Here is a 20876-nt window from a genome sequence, read left to right as displayed (position 1 = left end):
TTAAGAGACCTTTGGATAGGCACATGGATATTCAGGGGATGAAGGGACATGGATTATGTGCATATAGATAAGAGATGGTCTTGGCATCATGTTCAGCACAGGCATTGTGGGCCGAAGGGCCTGTTCTTGTGCTGCACTGTTCTTCCGTGGGTTACTCCTTTAGAATCTTGTTCTACTTCTTATGCACAAATAACTAGCTTCTCATCGATTTCTGTTTTACTTCTTGCATATCACAGAGCTGTGAATGTCACTTGTCAAGCACCTGCTGACTGGGATAGGACGGTGGTGGACTGTCCCTCACTGCTTCCTTTCTGGCCCCTCTCTTTCCAGGCATTTCCTCCGTGTGCGACACAGGGGGTTCACTGCTGCTCTCTCCGTCATCACCATCTTCATCGTCAACCTCTGAAGAGCTGCTGCTGGTGCTGCTTACCTGGGGAGACTAGGAGGTAAAAACAGGAAAGATGAGAAGGCTGGCCAGAACAAATGAACCTGCATTTACACAGCACCCGACATTCCTCAGGGTTTTTCAAAGTGCCTCACGTTAATGAAATACTTTTGACAAGTACTTTTGACAAGCAGAACAGTGGCGCAATGGTTGCTACTTGACAGCACCAGAGACCCGGGCTCGATCCGGACTACGGGTGCTGTCTACGAGTTTATACATTCTCCCTGTTACTGAGTGGGTTTTCTCCGGGGCCTCCGGGTGCTCTAGTTTCTTCCCACACGACAAAGGTATACAGGTTTCCGGGTTAATTGTAATTTGTGTGTAGCTTAGTGCTAATGCATGGGGTGGTCCTTGGTCAGCATGGACTCGGGGGGAGCGGAAGGGCCTGTTTTCACACTGTATCTCTAAAAGTCTAAAAGTGTTCATTGTTCTAATGAAGGAAATGCAGCCAACTTCCATAAACTGCATAGAGATAAATGGACAAGAAACTTGCTGGCACATTCTTGACTCGGGGGACATAAAACAGGAGCTGGAGATTTTGCCAGCAACCCCGATATTCTCTGCAGGGGCTGGGAGAGAATAGCATGCCGGTATCAAGTAAAATCCCAATCTGTTCCCAAAGGGCGAGTAAGAAAGTAAATCTCAAGTCCGCTAAACCTTTTGAATGCAGACCCCACGAGACTGGTATCACAACAAGCTTTTCCAGCGATTAGCATGGGGATGTAGGCCGACACATTGTTCTGGCCTACTCAGAGAAAATACTGGTATTGTAAGAGAAATCAAGCTTATGGTAGTGGTCCACTGCACAGTGTCGATGTTCTGAAGAAGAAGCTATCCTGTGAAATTGGTATTTAAGATTGCAATTACACTCAGCCACTGAGCATAGAGCAATCTTCCGCCCTTCTTAGCATTGTCCACTGAGCTACCACATTGGAGTGTATCCTATACAACAGCCTTTTCATCTCTTCATTTATCCTCTGCGCTGAACGTGGACCAACAGTAGCCATTCCTAAGCTGCACAATAAGGCCGCAAGTTGCCATATGCACTCGTCTGTGGGTTAAGAGTAATGTGAAGCACTGGTATTAACAAAAGGGTAACATGTTGAGTACTACTCTTAGCTAGTACATGAGGTGACAAAGACAACGTTAAGGGAGGAAATTACTGCGAATCTGGCATTTAAGCTGGTGAAAAATTAGTCTTGTAGAAACTGCAGATGCTAGTTTATATCAAAGGTAGATGCAAAGTGCTGAATTAACTCGGCAGGTCAGGCAGCATCTCGGGGGGGAAAAAGATGGGTGACAGTTTTGGGTCGAGACCTTTTTTCAGACTACAAAGTAGGAGCAGATGAGGCCATGTGGTCCATTGAGTCTACTCCGCCATTCAATGATGGCTGATCTATTTTTACCCCTCAACCCCATTCTCCTGCCTTCACCCCATAACCCTTACTTATCAAGCACTTGATAATCTCCACTGTAAAAATACCCAATGACTTGGCCTCCACTGCCGTCTGTGGCAAGTAACCACAGATTCATCAGAGATTCTTTGAGAAATTCCTCCTCATCTCCATTCTAAAACTACAGCCTTTATTCTGAGGCTGTGCCCTCTGGTCCTAGACTCTCCCACTACTGGAACCGTCCTTTCCACATTCACTCTATTTAGGTCTTTCATTATTCAGTTGGTTTCAATGAGATCTTCCCCATCCTGCAGCAAGTACAGGCCCAATAGCAAACGCTCCTCATATATTAATCCAATCAATCCTAGAATTATTCTTGCAAGCCTCCTTTGGACCCTCTGCAACACTAAAACATACTTCCTCAGATATGGATCCCAATTGTTGATGTTTCACATCGTAACCCTAAACCAAGACTGCGAATGCAAAGGGCAGTTAACCAGTATCAGGAGAGGGGAAGTGGTGAGACAGGGGGCAGAGGTGATAGGTGGAGTGAGGGGGACATGAAGGATGACGGGCACAGTGCAAAGGAGGTAGAAACATTCAGATTATACAGTGGGGCAGTTCAAACAGCAGAGAGATAGTCCTTTCCTCCAACTCTCAACAGTCTGAAGTGGTACAGCAGTAGAGTTGCTGTCTTTCAGGTCCAGGGACCCAGCTGCGGGTGCTGTCTGTATGGAGGTTGTACGTTCTCCCTGTGACCACATGGGTTTTCTCCGGCTGCTCCAGTTTCCTCCCACATTCCAAAAACGTGCAGGTTTGTAAGTTAATTGGTTTCCGTTAATTGCCCCTAGTGTGCAGAATATAATTAGTGCGAATGGGTGATCGCTGGTAGCGTGGACTTGGTTGGCCGAAGGGCCTGTTTCTATGCTGTATTTCTCAACTGAAGGGTCCGACCCAAATCCGGAAACGCTGCCCGACCCGCTGAGTTACTCCAGCACTTTGGACATTTTATTGTAAACCAGCACCTGCAGTTCCTTACTGCTCCATTTCCATTCACGTACCTCATCCTTTAATGCCATGTTTTCACCCCCACCATTGAGTTCGCCGTGGATGCCATTCATGTTGGCGACAACTTCTGCATCATCGTAGCTGTTAAGTGGGTATATGTCAGCAAATTTTGCTGATAAAGGAGTCACGTCTTCATCGTCACTGCCACTGAGAAAGAAAACAAAACAGCCCATGAACAGGTCATGAAATAAGGCGTATAGTTTAGTTTAGAAAACGTCTGGTATTGCTTCCATGCCCTGTTCAATATCTATCCTTCAAGCACCAAGTCATGAAGTTATCTATGAGACATTGCAAACCTGCTGCTGTATTTATTGTTACAACAAAGACATCATTTTGAAAAGTAGTTTTCAGCTAGGAAGTGTTTTGTAACATCCCATAGCTATGAAAGGCACTATTCAAATTGTCTGCTCAAAAATAGAAAGAATGGTATCATGTCAGTAGCTTCCATTTCCAGTCCCTCCTCGCGTTGCATTCACATAGACTAGCTATTATTAACAAGATCTCAGCATCCACGCCCGCCTGGTCAACATCTGCTCTTGGCTTCATCCTATTACAGATGTTCCCTTTGGGCCCGCCATTCTTTGTTCTCTCCACCCATCTCACTTCATTCCAAGTTCAAACATCTCTTTTCCCAATATTCCCTGTTCTCATGAACGAATGTCGACCAGAAACTGTTTCTTCTCCAAAGGCGCTGCCTGATCTGTTGAGTATTTAGACTTTAGAGATATAGCATGGAAACAGACCCTTTGGCCCACCGAGTCTACGCGGACCAGCGGTCAGTCATATCCTATCACTTCCTAACACACGAGGGACAATTTTACAACTTACCGAAGCTAATTAAGCTACAAACCTGTACATCTTTGGAGTGTGGGAGGAAACCGGAGCACCCGGAGAAAATGAATGCAGGGAAAAATACAAACTCTGTACAGACAGAACCCGTAGTCCGGATCAGATCTGGGTCTCTCGCGCTCTAAGGCAGCAACTCTACCACTGCACCACTGTGCTGCCCAATTGCAGACTGGATTTTTATTTCAGTTGCTTATATTTAGCATTTAGATGAGTGAAGGACTAGGTTTCTAGCTGACATCAAGTTCAGATCCTGTGGCATGCTTCAAATCAACAATCTTCTGACCCAGGGATAAATATTCACTTAACAACTCAAGCTAATTTCAGCAAATATATGGAGTTGCTGATTTGATATTTGATTTAGGCATTTATATCAGGATTGGACCACCTTTACAAGTAAATTTGATTCAGTGAACTGATTAAGAGAGTAACATTGTGCCTGCAAAGTTGAAGCAAGAAAGAATTCCATTGTTCCATTCCCAATGCATATGACAAGTAAATGGCGGCACAGTGATGCAGTAGTAGAATTACTGCCTTACAGCACCAGAGACCCAGATTCAATCCTGACCACGGGTGCTGTCTGTATGGAGTTTACACGTTTTCCCTGTGACCGCTCCCGTTTCCTCCCACATCCCAAAGACGTACAGGTTTGTAGGTTAATTGGCTTTGGTAAAATTGTAAATTGTCCCTAGCATGTAGGATGGTGCTCATGTACGTGGTAATCGTTTATTGGAAGGACTCGGTGGGGCGAAAGGTCTGTTTCTGTTAATCATGGCTAAATTGGACCAGCTAGGACTTCAAAATGGGGTTGAGTTTCAGGGTTGCTGGGAGATTTGGTCAAATGGAATTACTCTCTACAGAGCTGGAACAGGCTGTGAAGAGGTACCAGAGTGTCTGGAGCGTAGATACAATTTGCAAGCAAAGAATGGGAAGCTCTGCAAACTCTGTCAACCTGGTGCAAAATGCATAGAATGGATTGGATGGCTGCAGGCCAGGCATACACCTTGTAAATAGTTGTAAATAATGTTGCAGAGTCTGACTTTGCCAAGTGTTGATTGAATGAGGTGTTGAGCCTTGTCAGGGTTTTCTGTTAATCAGGGTAGATGTTTCCAAGTTGACTTAATCTCAAAGTCCGTTATGAATATAATGTATTGAACTGCGGTATCATTGGGTTAGGGAAATGCCTGTTATGTATGGGGTTAATCGATATCTGTAATTGGGTGATTAAGAGACCACCCCCATTTGGTTCGGCCCTCAAAATCCCGGGACCTATAAAAGTCTGCGACCACGAGGCTCAGCGTCGATCTTCTGGAAGAGCGCTCAGGACCGCGTACCCTTGGAGTGGAATGCCTCTGTCTGAGCGAGGCGTAGACGGCTTGAACAGGCAGATTCAAGGATCGAACCCGCGGTGGGACAGGTACAGTGTGTGATCTGTGACGTGCTTTTGGTAAAATAAAATTTAGTTGATTCAAGTGCTTGATTCAGTGTTCAGGGGGGAAGCTTAGAAACGAGCAATTAACATTTCCACACTGTATCTATAAAGTCTAAATCCCTAACGGCTAAGCAGCCTTGAGTCTTGAACAGGATTGCTGCATTTCTCACCCTCACTAGCACTAAAACTTGCACAAATCATGGAAAACAGATGATACTTACAAAGTGTGAGCTGCGTTGCTATCAGCAAGAATGAGCCGTGCATGTTGCTGAATGGTGATGGGTGAACTCGAACCCGACCCCGAGCTTGCAGATGACATGCTGGGCGGACAGATTTCCGTGAGGTAATCTGGCGCCGCTTCTACTTGCAATGGTAACGTGTTGATGGAAAGATCGTCAGGAATGGGTGAATCCATGATGCCACATGTGAGTATATGAGAGAGGCTGCAGTCATCACAGGTACACCTACAAAAAAAGGTCAGAAGAAAGCATAAGGACCCAGAGCAGCACTTTGATTAAGGAGCAACACACAGGGAAGGGAGCAGGAAAGTAGAGCGATAAATTGTGCTGCATTTTGACTTCTAGTAACTGGGCCTGCATTTGATTCCATTTAGTGCAAATGAAACCTTCTCTCTGTTGTTCAGAATAGTACCATCTAATTATATATAGATATATTTTAAATCACTCCCACAGCAGGAGCAAGAGATGTTTGCACTGGTCAGGTCAGACCACCAATAGAGAAATAAACCATTTTTGAAGAGCTCGTACAGGCAGGAGAACGGGGTTGTGAGGGAAAGGTAGATCAGCCATAATTGAATGCGGAGTAGACTCGATGGGCTGATTGGCCTAATTCTGCTTCTATAACTGATGAACTTACGAAAGTAATAAAATACCCAAGTACAGATCTTCAATCTAAACAACCTAGTTGAAAGTTAACAGATTGAGTGAAAAGCTAATTTCATGTGGTAGGCATGTTTAATTTCCACTGGAGCCAATGGTAAGTAATGAAGAATCTCGACCCAAAACGTCACCTCCTGCCCGTTCCCTCCACAGATGCCGCCTGACCCATTGAGTTTTATGCAAAGGAGTGTAACATTGGGTGGTATGGAAGATCAGTGCTCCACCAGACTCCATGGCATTCTTTGCATTGGGGTTATACATGAAGCCACCAGAATTAACAGACTTCAATCAGTAAGTATGTGGCAATTGATCTCAGTTTAAAAGCTCTCAGCACACTTACCTGCGTCTGTAGTTACAGTTGGGACAATCAGGCATGCTGAGTCGCGATGATAGCATATGCCTCATTGTATCTGTGAAATTATTTTCTCCAGTTAGTGCTTTCTTGCTGTTTGTAAGCTGGGGTTGGGGAAGATGGGGGAAAAAAAAGGGGTTTAACTTCAGAGAATCCAGAACACAAATGGAATAAATAGAAATGCCATGGTTAAGGCCTATTACACTGGCACCTTCCCTAGTGCTCAAATGTGTTCATGGAGTTATGTAGCATGGAAACAGGCCCTTCAGCCTAATTCGTCCATGATGATCGAGATGCTGCATCTAAGTTGATCCTATTTGCCCGAGTTTGGCCCATTTCCCACCAAACCTTTTCTATCCATGCACCTGTCCAAGTGTCTATTAAATGCTGTTATGGAGACTTTTGGATAGGCAATTCCCAGAATTTCAGTGATGAAGACCAAATTTAAATACTTTGCCAGGATGATAATCCACCAATAAATGGGAATGTGACTGAATTGTATCTTAAGCCCATTTTCTGCCTGCCCCAACCATCTTACTGAACAAAAATCAGCAATTTCAAACAATAGTTATTTCGGGAGAGGAAGTGCTTTCAAGGGCGGCACAGTGGCGTGGCGGTAAAGCTGCTATTTTACAGCACTAGAGACCCAGGTTCGATCCTTACTATGGGTGCTGTCGTATGGAGTTTGTACGTTCTTGCTGTGACATCCTGGGTTTTCTCTAAGTGCTCCGGTTTCCTCCCACACTCTAAAAGACGTACGGGGTTGGAGGTTAAAATTGTAAACTGTCCCTAGTGTGCAGGATAGTGTTAGTGCTGGTCGATACGGACTCAATGGGCCGAAGGGCCTGTTTCCATGCTGTATCTTTAAAGTCTAGGTAACGAGGTCCACATATCAACCAAATCCTGAAGTGTTCTTGGATTTTACCCCCAAAGTACTCAGTTCACAATCTATCCCCCCCTCCCTGGTTTTGCGTTACTCAGGATATTACCATTACATTATTTATAAATTCAAAAGTCAGGACCACCATTTTACCTGTTCTTCTAATAACCGGCGCTGTTTGAAGAACTCCCAATCATCCTTTAGCATGCGTTGTTTGGTTTTCATTGCCATCTAACAAACAAAAGCATTGAGACATCACGGGCTGTCATGCAGCTCTTCTCAATACGATCTTTTTAAAATGAAATAAAATGTTGATTAATGAACTTTGAGCATTAGCCATGGTACCTTGGATTGATCGTAGCATCCTCACCTCTGCCGCAGGAGATGAGGGTTGAAATCCCAATTTAGAGCCTTGAGCACATACTCTGGGCTGACATTTCAGTGCTTCACTTTCCTCTCATGCTGCCTTTTGTAGGTTTCAAACTAATGTATAAATTACTTCACTGCACCATTTGTTGGAGTGCAGTGGCTCCTTTAATACCTTCCTCCACTTCAAGCAGATGACATGGCCACTTAACTCAATATACATGCTGTGCACCATGTTTGCCTGGATTTTAATGGTGACTGCACTTCAAAAACCCTTTCTTTGTTTGCTTGCCTGACCTGCTAAGTCTTATAACATTTCCTCTGTTTCAATTTCGACCATCTGTTTTTCACTCTTCAGGATGTTCAAAGTTGGACAACTCTTTTAAGCTCTGCACAAATGCTAATTCTACTATTTTCTTATTTTACATATGCAACAATGCAAACTGGAACTATGAGACTGTGCCACGGAATTAGTTTCATGAAGACGATAAATGCTCCCAGTGAAAACAATAGATTAAATAGACAATAACCAAAAGACCTGGCATTCTTTACAAACTTGAATGCAGTTAGAATGTAAAAAATAACTTGGTTACAGGAGAACGAGCAAAACCAGGATAACAATAGACCCATCTCAGAAATCAAACTCAGACAACACGGCAGCAACCTCAGTATGGACCATGTACATGCGGTACCTGCTGGAGGAACTATTGCAAACTAATGCTGGTGGAACTCAGCTGAACAGGCAGCATTTCTGGATCTAAGTTTCAGGTGACGTTTCGGTCGAGACCCTTCTTCAGATAGGTACATGGTTAGGATAGGTTTAGAGGGATATGGGCCAAACGCAGGCAGGTGGGACTAGTCTAGAAAGGACATGTTGGTTGGTGTGGGCAAGTTGAGCCAAAGGGCCTGTTTCCACACTGTATGACTATGAACCTGGGTGAACCTTGTACCAAAGACCATCACAATTCTCTGCTGAAAGAACTACCACCGTGTTCTTCAGCTCTCCCTTCCCTCGTGTGTTCTCCATTAGTTGAATCACTTCAATTTCCTGACACAATCAATTTCTGTGAAAAACAGTTGATTCTTTTTTTTAGTTCAACTGCATGGCCAATTTGGTGAATGATTAATTCACTGACATGGGCAGCACAGTAGGACAGCATCTTGTACAAGTGTAACATAACTTTTATGTTTAACACTGACTGATGAAGGCCAGCATGCCAGAAGCCCATTTCACCACCCTATCTACTTTCAGAAGACAATCTCACTTTCAGAAGACACTGTTCTCCTAAATTCCTCTGCTCTACAACATTGCCTTTTCGTTCACTGTGATGGTCCTGCCCTGGTCGACTTCCCAAATAACACCCTTTCACACTTATCTGTGTTAAACTCCATTCACCATTCCTTGGCCCACTTGCCCACTTGCCCAAGATCCCATTATAATTCTTGATAACAATCCTCGCTGTGAATAATGCCACCTGTTTTAGTGTCATAGCAACAAAGACAGATTTTGACATATATAACAGGCAAGAAATAGAGGACAGGCAGATGGGGTTAGTTTAGATTGGCATCGTGGTCAGCTCAACCATGGTGGGCTGTTCCTAATCTGTACTTTTCTATCAGGAAGGACGCTGGGTGGAAGCACAAGACTAAATGATGGAATCGCGACCCCTTCTTAAAACTTCCTTTCGAATAAATAATCAAAGCTGTTCGGAAACCCTCTTGTTTTACACCATCACACTTCACGTTAGTAAAGTGTAAAGGTCGAGCTTCAGGGGGATACTGGGGCTAATTAATTGCTGTTGCCACTAGCTATTTAGCTACAGACAGATCACGGATATGACTGATACTATTTCTTACTACCTCAGTTAACTAAGCCAATCAGGAAGAGACTTTACCTCATCTTGGTGCTTACAAAGATTGAAGTGGCAAAGGGATTTCGAGAAAACAAATTTTACCTGTTCATCCACATAGTCATCTATTCGTTTTTGGCATTCTAGCCACTCTGCTGCAACTCGTCTCATGTCCTGGTCCATCTGGAGGTACCGTTGTAGTAATGTACTATACATGTCCTCACTGTACGTGTCGTGAGATGCTGTACCAAGCCTACAAGGAGATCAATCACCACAGCTACATAAGTACATGACACAAGCTGGCCAAGAAGTCAGCATAGCCCACTGCTCCATTGCGTCAGATAACCAAGCTCTTCTATCTAGTGAGAATGCCAAGTCCGGGAGACCAAAAATAGAGGCATTTAGCAAACATCGAAAATGACACCATGACACAGACTAAAATTCTAAGTTGCGACGAGAATTTAGTGCGTCAATCCGGCATGGGAGATTAATTTATATAAGAGTGCGGGGGAAAAAGGAGCATGGAATGGGGAACAAAATTGGATAACTTTTTCAAAGAAGTGAGCACAATGACCTGAATGGCTCATTCTTTCTAACATTTCTGATGAAGCAGAGACTATATCAAGGTGCAGTGATCGTGTTCTCAAATGGGCTGACAAGTCAAAATATTTGTCTGCTGGTTGAGTGAAAGTATTATACCCATTGCCTACAAATCCCAAAAGTGATGAGAAGGGAAAGTTTAATTGTTTGGGAGAGTGGGCTCTGGAAATGACACAACTCCACCAGAGTTTACTTTTACAATGCAAATGCAATCCAAGATTAAGACACCGAAAGAGGAGCATCTCAACCATGCTTAATTAAATTCTAAATGTCAGTAAAGCATGCAAAGACCATCCTACCATTCACTTACCAACCAACTTAGCACATATAACAGCTTGTGGTACAGCACGAGAATTGGCTCTTCTGCCCATAATGTCCATGCTGAATATGATGCCAAGACCATAATTTATTCCCTGCGCATAATCCATATCCCGCCATTCCCTGTATATCATGTGCCTAATCAAAAGCGTCTTAAATGCTATTGTCCTATCTGCCTCCATCACTACCAACCCTGGCAGCAAGATCAAGGCCTATTGTGTAAAAAAAAAAATTGCCCCACACATCTCCTTTAAACTTTGTCCCTAAAAGCCCTTTAGTATTTGTTTTTTCCATCCTGGTCTCCCCTTAATATATATAAATGGAGATTATAATTCAGCAAAACCAGTGCCTGATCATGTGATAGGAGTAGAGTTAGGCCATTCGGCCATCAAATCTACTTTGCCAGTCAATCATGGCTGATCTACCTCTGCTTCCTAACCCCATCCTCTCCACATTCACTCTATCCAAGCCTTTCATTATTCTGTACATTTCAGATGTTCCCCTCATTCTTCTTAACTCCAGCAAATAGAGTCAAGAGTCTAGAGTTTTATTGTCATGTGTCCCAGATTGGCAACAAAATTCTTGTTTGCTGCAGCACAACAGAATATGTAAACATAATACAGAACAGGAGATAAAAGTTCAGTGTGATATATATATATATATATATAATATATATATATGTGTATATATAGTATATATAATATATATATATATATATGCATATATATATATATATATATATACGCATATATATATATATATACGTATATATATATATATATGCATATATATATATACACATATATATATATATGCATATATATATATATGCATATATATATATATGCATATATATATGTGCATTTATATATATACACATATATATATATATATATATATATATATATATATATATATATATATATATATATATATATATATATATATATATATATATATATATATATATATATATATATATATAAATAAATAAACAGAAAAGTGCAATAGTAATAATAGACTGTTATTGTTCAGAGCTGGTTTGATGTTGTGTTTAACAGCCTGATGGCTGTGGGGAAGGAGCTGTTCCTGAACCTGGATGTTCCAGATTTCAAGATCTTTTATTTAAACCTTCACCAAATATGAAAATATAAATTATAAAGAGCAAATTAATTTCAATATGATATAGTCACATCAAAATTGGCTTAGACAGAGGAGCGCCTACCGTAGTTGTGCTACGAGTGATGGTAGGCTACTTTGCAGAAGTGACTCAGAGAATACCAAGTTTTCAAATAGGTGCTTATTATGAAGTTCCCACGTCACTTGGAATTTCTTCAAATGTTCACTTTCCTGTCAAAGAAAACAAAGGCGACATTCGTAATTCGATGATTGGAAGTTGTATTCGGAGTGCAAAGGATTAGATTGTGCAACAATTTCGATATTGGCTTCTGGGAACAAGGTTCAATTGAAATGAATTGAAAGATAGTTTGGAGACAGGTCCTTCAGCCCGCCGAGTCCACACCAACTAATGACTGACAATAATTCTATGTTATCCCACTTTGTCATCCACTGCCTACACCTGGGACAATCTAGAGACCTAGAAACCCACACATGATTAGTAAGTATCAGGGACTATAGGGAGAAGGCAGGAGAATAGGGGTGAGGGGAAAAGATAGATCAGCCATAATTCAATGGCATAGACCTAATGGGCCAAATGGCCCAATTATGCTCCCATAACTTGTGAACTTCTGAAAGTCTTTGGTATGTGGGAGGAAACCCACGCGGTCACAGGGAGAACGTGCAAGCTCCACATCGACAGCACCCGAGGTCAGGATCAAAGCTGAGTATCTGGCACTGCCTAGCAGCAGCTTTATCAGCTGCACTACAGTGACACCCTTCAGATCCAGTTCTATTGACCAGAGGGATATCTACGATCCTGATGGGCTCAAAATGGGTTCAATTCCACTAGTTTTGGGTTGTCGTGGATAACTGCACCTTTGTCACTGGCGAACATGTGGACGGGTGGAACGTGGTTAATCATGACACTCCCACCATCATGGTCCTCCTGCCTGCTGGCTTGATGGGCCAGCTGACCTTGCCCGCTCAGTCAATGGTTAAACATGTACTCACGATGACGCTTTGATTTGACAACTTACCAGCGTGGTGAGGAAGGTGCTGATTGTGCGAGCAGCTTGACAGAGTGCACTGTATTCCTCCAACAGGAGTGAGATGAACTGATGAGCCTGCAGTGGGCCCTGCACCACTGTGGTTACTTTGGATCCCAGTGACAGATGTCGAAGCAAGCGTACCTTCATTTCCAGAACGTATTCCCTAGCCTGTTGCTCCAAACGTTGGTACAACTGATAGGGGTCACGTTCACATAACCTAGGGACGAGGATGCAAATGCAGATATTTTAGAAGTCAATCAATCAGAAGGCTGCATTTTAAAGACTAGTATGTGTAGGAAAGAACTGCAGATGCTGGTTTAAATCGAAGGTATGCTGGAGTAACTCAGCGGGACAGGCAGCATCTCTGGAGAGTAGGAATGGGTGATGTTTTGGGTTTGAAGAAGGGTCTCGACCCGAAACGTCACCCATTCCAATTTCCAGAGATGCTGCCTGTCCCGCTGAATTACTCCAGCATTGTGTCTATCTTGCATTCTGAAGACTCCAGTCTCATTGTCTCAACTCTCGAATACACACTATACCATAGATTAATTTGTACAATATTACTAAATGCAGATATAGTCAGACGACACTAAGTTTGCTAATATTCTCGGCAATTAGTTTATTCTCAAAACTTGCTAACTTAAACATTTGGTGAAGTAAATTAAAAAGTGCTTACCTGTCTACCAATTCTTTCATTCCTTCCTTGTCTGGAACCAGTGACTGGTCCTGATCATCAGCCAACGGCGTCCCGGCTTGGCGATAAATACATCGAACCATGTAACGTACCTCTGACCAGTAATGCTGAAGCTGCTGAGATTCTCGCTCATTCTCTGCTGATATTTCTCTGTAAAGAGGGAGCGCATTCGACGACACCATTAAACCACTCTCACTTCACTCACGATATTCACAGAACAAATAGGATCTGTCTCCAATTGCGAAGGATACTTAATTTCAGCTATTCAGACTCCTATTCTCAGGAACAGATTCACCAATTGGAAGGTGGTGGGGGTACAATCATTAGTGATGATGCTGCATTAATCTGTTTTGTTTTAATCACTTTGATAACAGAAAAGAGCAAGTAGCCGAGGTAAAAACAAGGAATTACAGATGCTACTTTACCAAGGAAAGACACAAAATGCTGCAGCAACTGCGGGCCAGGCAGCATCCATGGAGAACATGGATAGCTGGCATTTTGTTGGGCGCCTTCTTCAGCCTGGAGCTGAAGCAGGTAGCTGAGGTGTTAACACAGCTGAAGGATTTGACAAAGTGAAAAAAATATATATTTTCTGTGATGGGAGAGTTGAGAATAAGGACGCAAACATAAAAAGGAAATAAGCCTGACCACTACTACGCCATTGAATATGATCAAGGCTTATTCAAACTTGATCTTTGATTCATGGGTATAAAGATATAAAGATACCCACGTTTGCGTGAACACGTATATTTGTTGACCGCACATTTCCCAACATTATATTGGAGTTGTCCATTTAATCTTGCTCCTTCACTTAGTCGCTCCATATCCCCCAGGAGCCTCTCTCCGCATACCCCACACTGCAATCAGGTACTTCCTAATCAATCTTAAACTTCACTATTTCATGGGCTATTGTGGCATGGCACAGGATAGGACACAAATACTGTAATTCATAATAAAATTGGTGAATAATGAGATTTGTATATGATCATAAAGCCTGGATTGAAAAATGCATCCCTCTGTTTCAAAATTTCAGGTCAAAGACAACTACTATAATACTCAAAGTAACAGCACAGTCATTTTAAAAAGCATAGTGACATTAGGTACACGCAAAGGCCTATCTGAAGCAGTTACTTCATGCACCAGTTTTCTCTGACATGAAATTAAACTGCATGAAACACAATTTTTATATATATATATATATGCTGGACTCCAGTGATTGGAATTATTGACGCACTATCAGTATCAACCTGGTGAACTTCAACCACCTCAATACCATGATAATAGCAATTATTTTTCAAGGGAACACAGTGGTGCAGCAGGGCAGCAAAGTGACACAGCTGGTAGAGCTGCTGCCCCTCAGTGCCAGAGATCCGGGTTCAATCCTGACCTCGGGTGCTGCCTGTGTAGCATTTGCCCATTCTCCCTGTGACCGCGTGGGTTACTGTTACTCCGGGTGCTCCGCTTTCTTCCCATATCCCAAAGACATACATGCTTACAGATTAAATGACTTCTGTAAATTGTCCCTAATGCATAAAGAGGAAATACTTAGAACCATTGTGAACATGTGATTGAAGATCGGTGTGAACTTAGTGGGCCGATGAGCCTGTTTCCGTGCTGTGTCGTTGAAGCTAAAAGTAAATGTGTGGGCCATGACAGAATGAAGGCAGATTATTTTACAGTAAGAATGTCTTCTCTTGGCAATCACTTACCTGCGCTCATTGCATGCCTCACAGTTGCAAGCTATATCCGAAGTTGCAGGGGCATTGACATCTGTACCAGGTACTGATTGAGCTCCAACAGCCAGTCTTCCACCTATCGAGTCCTGGGGTGCTCCATTATTAGCCATTGGCATATGCAATAAGAAGTCTTGATTCTATAATCACAAAATAACGGATATAATTGAATCAGTCCTTCAGTAACTAAAACATTTAATCATTCTGCTCAACAGTGAGCGAAGGTTGTGGATTTAAACCAAATTCAGAGATCAGGCAAGAATATAGAGTTAAAAGCTGAGCATTCAGTTTATTGAACTGCAAAGCTCTTTCTTTTATACCTTTTATTCTTAATATGCAAAACCACATTTAAAAAAAAATGTTTAGTGACAGTTACCTTAGCATGAAGTTGTTCAACAACGGAGTCAAGATGTAACCAATTACATTCAGTAAGCAAAATAAGGTTTGGCGAAAATAATTACTAATAGAATAATGGACAAACAGAGTTTGGGAAAGAGTTTTGAGTGGAAATTTAAGACGAGCTAGTACAAAAACCATAAACACGAAAGAGACATTGAGGTCCGGCCACATGTTGATCAAGCCAGAATCAAAAATGGAAAAATTATTGAGATTCATATCTGCACCTTTCAAGTGCTAATTTACACCACCTCAAGCTATAACAGAATTCAAGACCTTTCTTCAGATTGATTAGGGTGGAGGGGGGGAGGGGGGTGGTGTTAGAAAGCTGGCTTCTTTATTCTTAAGAATAAAGACAGCTTTATTCTTCCCCCCACGATTGGTCTGAAGAAGGGTCTCAATTGGAAATGTAATCTATGTTCTCCAGAGATGCTGCCTGACCCACTGAGTTACTCCAGCACTGAGTTCTTCTGTGTATTAACCAGCATCTGCAGTTCTTTGTTTCTACACATTTCACATGTATGCTACCACAGTGGGTGCGTGATTTGATAAGCAGCCAGAATACTGAGGCAATGATCCAAAGATACAAGTTATTATACCACCATGAACTCAAAACAACTATTTAATTAAATATAAATGTGTAATTAAAAATGCCACAAGGACTAAAGGAAATCATGAAATTACTGGACTATTTAGATTAGTTTATTGTCACGTGTAATGAGGTACAGTGAAAAGCTTTAGTTGTGTGCTGTCCAGTTAGCAGAAAGACAATACATGATTACAATCGAACCATTTACAGTGTATAGATACATGATAAAGGAATAACGTTTAGTGCAAGGTAAAGCCAGCAAAGTCCGATCAAGGAAAGACCAAGGGTCACCTAAGACGTAGTAGTTCAGCATTGCTCTCTGGTTGTGGTAGGATGATTCAGTTCCGTGATAAGCGCTGGGAAGAAACTGTCCCTGAAATATTGCGTTTTCACATCTATATCTTTTGCCTGATGGGAGAGGGGAGAAGTGGGAGTGACCAGGGTGGGAGTCGTCCTAGATTATGCTACTGGCCTTGCCATAACAACGTGAGGTATAAATGGAGTCAATGGAAGGGAGATTGGTTTGTGTGATGTTCTGGGCTGTGTCCACAATTGCTGCAATTTCTTGCGGTCCTGGATGGTGCTGTGAGAGTTGTAGGGGACATGCCGAACTTCCCAACCCTTCTAAGAGTGTTATAGAAACCTTCTGATCTAGAAATCTATTATCAGGTTCATTGATGGAAGTCTGCCATCCCTACCTAGTATGGCCCAAGGATGTCAGGATTCGAGGGCCTTGGCTATAGGGAGAGGTCAAGCGGGCTAGGACTCTATTCCTTGAAGCGTAGGAGGATGAGGGATGATCTTATAGAGATGCACAAAATCATGAAGGGAATAGATCAGGTAGACAGTAGAGTCTCTTGCCCAGAGTAGGGGAATCAAGAACCAGAGGACATAGGCTTATGGTGAGATGGAAAAGATCTAATAGGAACCTGAGAGGTAACTTTTTGAAACAAAGGGTGGGGGGGTGTAAGGAGCGAGCTACTGGAGTAGGTAGTTGAGGCAGGTACTATCGCAACGTCTAAGAAACATTTAGACAGGCACTAGGATAGGACAGGTTTAGCTGGATATGCGCCAAACAGGCATGTGGGACGAGTGTAGATGGGACGTGTTCGCCGGTTGTGGGTAAGTTGGTCAGAGGGGCCTAGTTCCACGCTGTAAGATGCTATGACTATGACTATATGCAAAGCCAGACCCACCAATATGATGGATTCTTACATGCAGGGGCTTTCAGGAATGGGCAATGAGTGCCGGGGTTACCAATCATGTCCACAGGCCATGAATGAAACTTTAAAGGAAAAAAATCAACCAGTGGTAATGGCAGATTCATGTGAAGGAAAATAACGGAATCGTGGAATATGTTCCTCTAAATAATTATTGGTAATGGTTTACTATTAGACTTTAGAGATAGTGAAATTCTTTGGTTTGCATATTACCCAGGCAGATCATGCCATACACGAGTGCATCAGTTAGTGCAAAGCAGTAGACAGCTGGCACCGAGCCCCAATGGAACATCCTTCCCACGTATGAAAGCAAGACTGAACAAGCATTACAAACATATTACAGACATTACAAACATACAAAGCATGACAGAATACAATCCAGACTAAATTATGGAAGTTTCTGTATACATTTCATAATTTCTTCAACAAATAGAACAGCTGAGATTGTCAAATAATTTGCAATTTGAAAGAAAAATCTTGCATCATTCACAACCACATGAAGTCTCAAAGTACTTGTGTGACAAAGAATCATCGCTGAAATGTAGCAGTGTTGGGAAAGTTAAAACAACAGTTAGTATAAAATAGGCATAATGAGGGTAGGGGACAAGGTGGATCAAGAATTCTGGAGTCAGGTGAAAGGGTCAGCAGATTGAGTGAAGGCTCCAGGCTAAGGAATCGAGCTTGGAGATGGAAGAGTTCAGCTCCACCTAGCTGGGAACATGTTCCCGTAGGGATGCATGGGAATGAAGCTGAAGCCTTCTGATGAAGTCTTTCATCTGAAACATTAACAGATGTTGTCATGTCTGCTGAATGTTTTAAGCATTTTCTGTTTCAATACTGAAATGAAGTGATGGGGTTAGCAGGGAAGATGCAGCCGTCAATTCGGCCCATCAAGCATTCGGCCCATCAAGTCTACTCCGCCATTCAATCATGGCTGATCTATCTCTCCCTCCTAACCCCATTCTTCTGCCTTCTCCCATAAACCCTGACACCCATTTCCCCTTTCACCCATATATATTTCAGAAATCAAATCGCTATGTTTGCCTTGAATTCTCCCATACATTGGTTACTTTACAACATTTTCCTTTTGCACAAGACATCGGCCAATCTTACTAATTTTAGACACCAGTTCTTCAACTGCGGGAGTTTCATGCTGGAATCTGAAATTTTTAAAACTGCAACTGCAACACTTTTTAACAAAGTGTAATACATTTTATTCTGAGGAACTCAGTGGGTTAGGCAAAATCTGTGGAGGGAACTAACCCAAAACAGAACCTGTCAATTTCTTCCATAGATGCTGCCTGTCCCATCAAATTCCTCAGGTTTTTTTTGCTCAAATTTTATTCTCCACTTGGTCTGAGAGAGTTTGATGTATTCATTTATTGAGCTCCAGTTTCAGTAATTTAAAATACTTCAGGGAATATAGCAATTACTTCTGTAACTCATTCTGATGACAAAATCAAGTTTACTAATAGCTGTGACACGACAATTTTCTCTATTTGTAATCAAATGATCAATTGCAGTTGCATTCATCAGACTTGATTTTATTTTTCTAGATTTGGGAATTGTGGTTAGGGATAGGAAATTTAAAATGTCACATCTTGATTTAAGGGTGGGAAGAAAATCCAAGAATCCACAAGGATTCATTTAAAATCAGTCATGATATTCAGCTCAGACCTAACTTGAGGGATGGGAGGGCAGCATTTGGTCAAATACATGGATTAGAGAATTGGCATAAATGTGTACAGCACATGTGCACACAGAATATGCAAAGTTGGACATAACCAGTTGCGCTTAAAATGATGGCCTCAAGTTCAAAGAAAGACATTTCTGAATATTTCCTTAGCAATGTTGGATGAGAAAATGTGTGGCCAAATTCAGCTCTTATTCTATCCACAAGATTGCAGACGACACCGCTGTGGCGGGCCAAAGATAGAGAACTTAATGCCAGGACAATAACCTCTCCCTTAAAGTCAGCAAGACAAACAAGCTAATTATTGACTTCAGGATGCATGGTGAAGTACATGTCCCAATCAGCATTAATGTAATGGACATGAAATTGGTTGAATGTTCTGCGCTCCTTAGTGTTAATATTATCAATAATCTGTCATGGACCAAGTACATAGATGCAACAGTCAAGAAAGCACACCAATGCGTCTACTTCCGAAGGAGACCACGGACATTCTGCAGTGACTTACAAACTTTTACAGATGTGAAATGAGACTTCCATAGTGTCGAGATGTAGTTAGAATGAAGGCAGAAAAATGCAACTCTGGTAGATTGCAGCTATGGAGAACGCAAAACTGGAAACTTCACCCTTACCACCAATGACTGCTCCAGTGAAACCTGCCGATCATCCTTTTCAACAGTACGCCTGCAGTCCGGACACACCCAAAGCGGAAGGTGCAATATGCTGTTTGTTTTTGGAGATGTAGAAAGTGCCATTTTGTTTGGGTTTGTAATCCCACTCTCAGAAAGTGAAGAGTCTTTGCGTTCACTTCGACATAGAAGACATCGTTCCCCGGTTGAGTACGGTGCCCTCTGACCCAGTCCAAAGGTGAAGGGTGTCTGGAACAGAATAAAACAGCAAATAAATTCATCATCAGGAAGCAATGCGAAAATTATACGCACAACTGCTCCTCAATGACTATTAATACTTGGAGTTTCAGCATTTTCTGCCTCTCATCCAGGTCTGAGATTTAGAATATGGGATGCTGAGACCAACTGGTCTTAAACTAAACACAGTAAAACCCGGACGGAGCAGGAGCACAGGGACTGGCTCTTCACCCTACAATGTCCCCACTCACCATGACGCCAATAATAACTCATCTCGGCAACTTCTATCATTCCAAAAAGAAAAATACAAATCTAACCAATATAATCTGCAACAAAAAAGCAAAGTGCTGGAAGAACTCAATGGGCCAGGCAGAATCTGTGGACGGAAATCTATGGACAGACGATTGAAGAGCTGATCGCTCAGATCCGGACATACTGGTCTACAGGATTTGTACACATTTATGATGGGAAAATGGGGGAGCTCAAGAAGTTGCAATTTTAAGGTGTCTGAACTCAAGATCAATTGTTGGCCAATAGAAGGTGGTTATCTTGCACAGTTATCTAAGCCAAGTGGACATCAATACCAAACACACTAAGACAGCAGATAGTCACAAAGTGCTGGAGTAACTCATCCCGTGAGGTAGCATCACTGGATGAAATGGATAGGTGACGTTTTGGGTCGGGGTTCTTTTTCAGACCAAAGAAGGGTCCCGACCCAGTCCCAATAGCAGGGTCCTAACATTACCTATCCATTTTCTCCATAGATGCAGCCTGACTCGCTGAATTACTCAATCACTTTGCATCTATCATTGATATAAACCAGCATCGGCGGTTCCTGACAACAGTTTACTGCTCAATTCCAAGTTCAAAATCGAGAGAGAGAGAGCGAGAGCGAGAGCGAGAGAGAGAGAGAGAGAGCGAGAGAGAGAGAGAGAGAGAGAGACAGAAGAGAGGCAGAGAGAGAGGCAGAGAGAGAGAGAAAGAGAGGCAGAGAGAGAGAGAGAGATAGAGGGCGAGGCAGACAGAGAGACAGACAGACAGACAGAGGGCGAGACAGACAGAGGGACAGA

The 20876-nt window shown here is 42.4% G+C and overlaps 1 protein-coding gene across 1 annotated transcript in view; it reads right to left on the bottom strand.

Annotated features, from left to right (window-relative positions):
- Positions 1–20876, bottom strand: part of fam193a (family with sequence similarity 193 member A) — a 152969-nt gene that overhangs the window by 29346 nt on the left and 102747 nt on the right. Inside the window, 11 exon segments of the mRNA XM_055632272.1 lie at positions 263–439; positions 2901–3054; positions 5407–5649; positions 6425–6540; positions 7470–7547; positions 9638–9785; positions 11676–11800; positions 12607–12835; positions 13295–13462; positions 15022–15185; positions 19573–19818. Coding sequence (XP_055488247.1) covers positions 263–439; positions 2901–3054; positions 5407–5649; positions 6425–6540; positions 7470–7547; positions 9638–9785; positions 11676–11800; positions 12607–12835; positions 13295–13462; positions 15022–15185; positions 19573–19818 — 1848 coding nt within the window.

This window comes from Leucoraja erinacea, chromosome 3 (assembly GCF_028641065.1).
Source record: "Leucoraja erinacea ecotype New England chromosome 3, Leri_hhj_1, whole genome shotgun sequence".
Classification (NCBI taxonomy): Eukaryota; Metazoa; Chordata; class Chondrichthyes; order Rajiformes; family Rajidae; genus Leucoraja; species Leucoraja erinaceus.
Note: the sequence above shows the minus strand (reverse complement) of the source record. Positions and strands in the feature narration are given on the sequence as shown.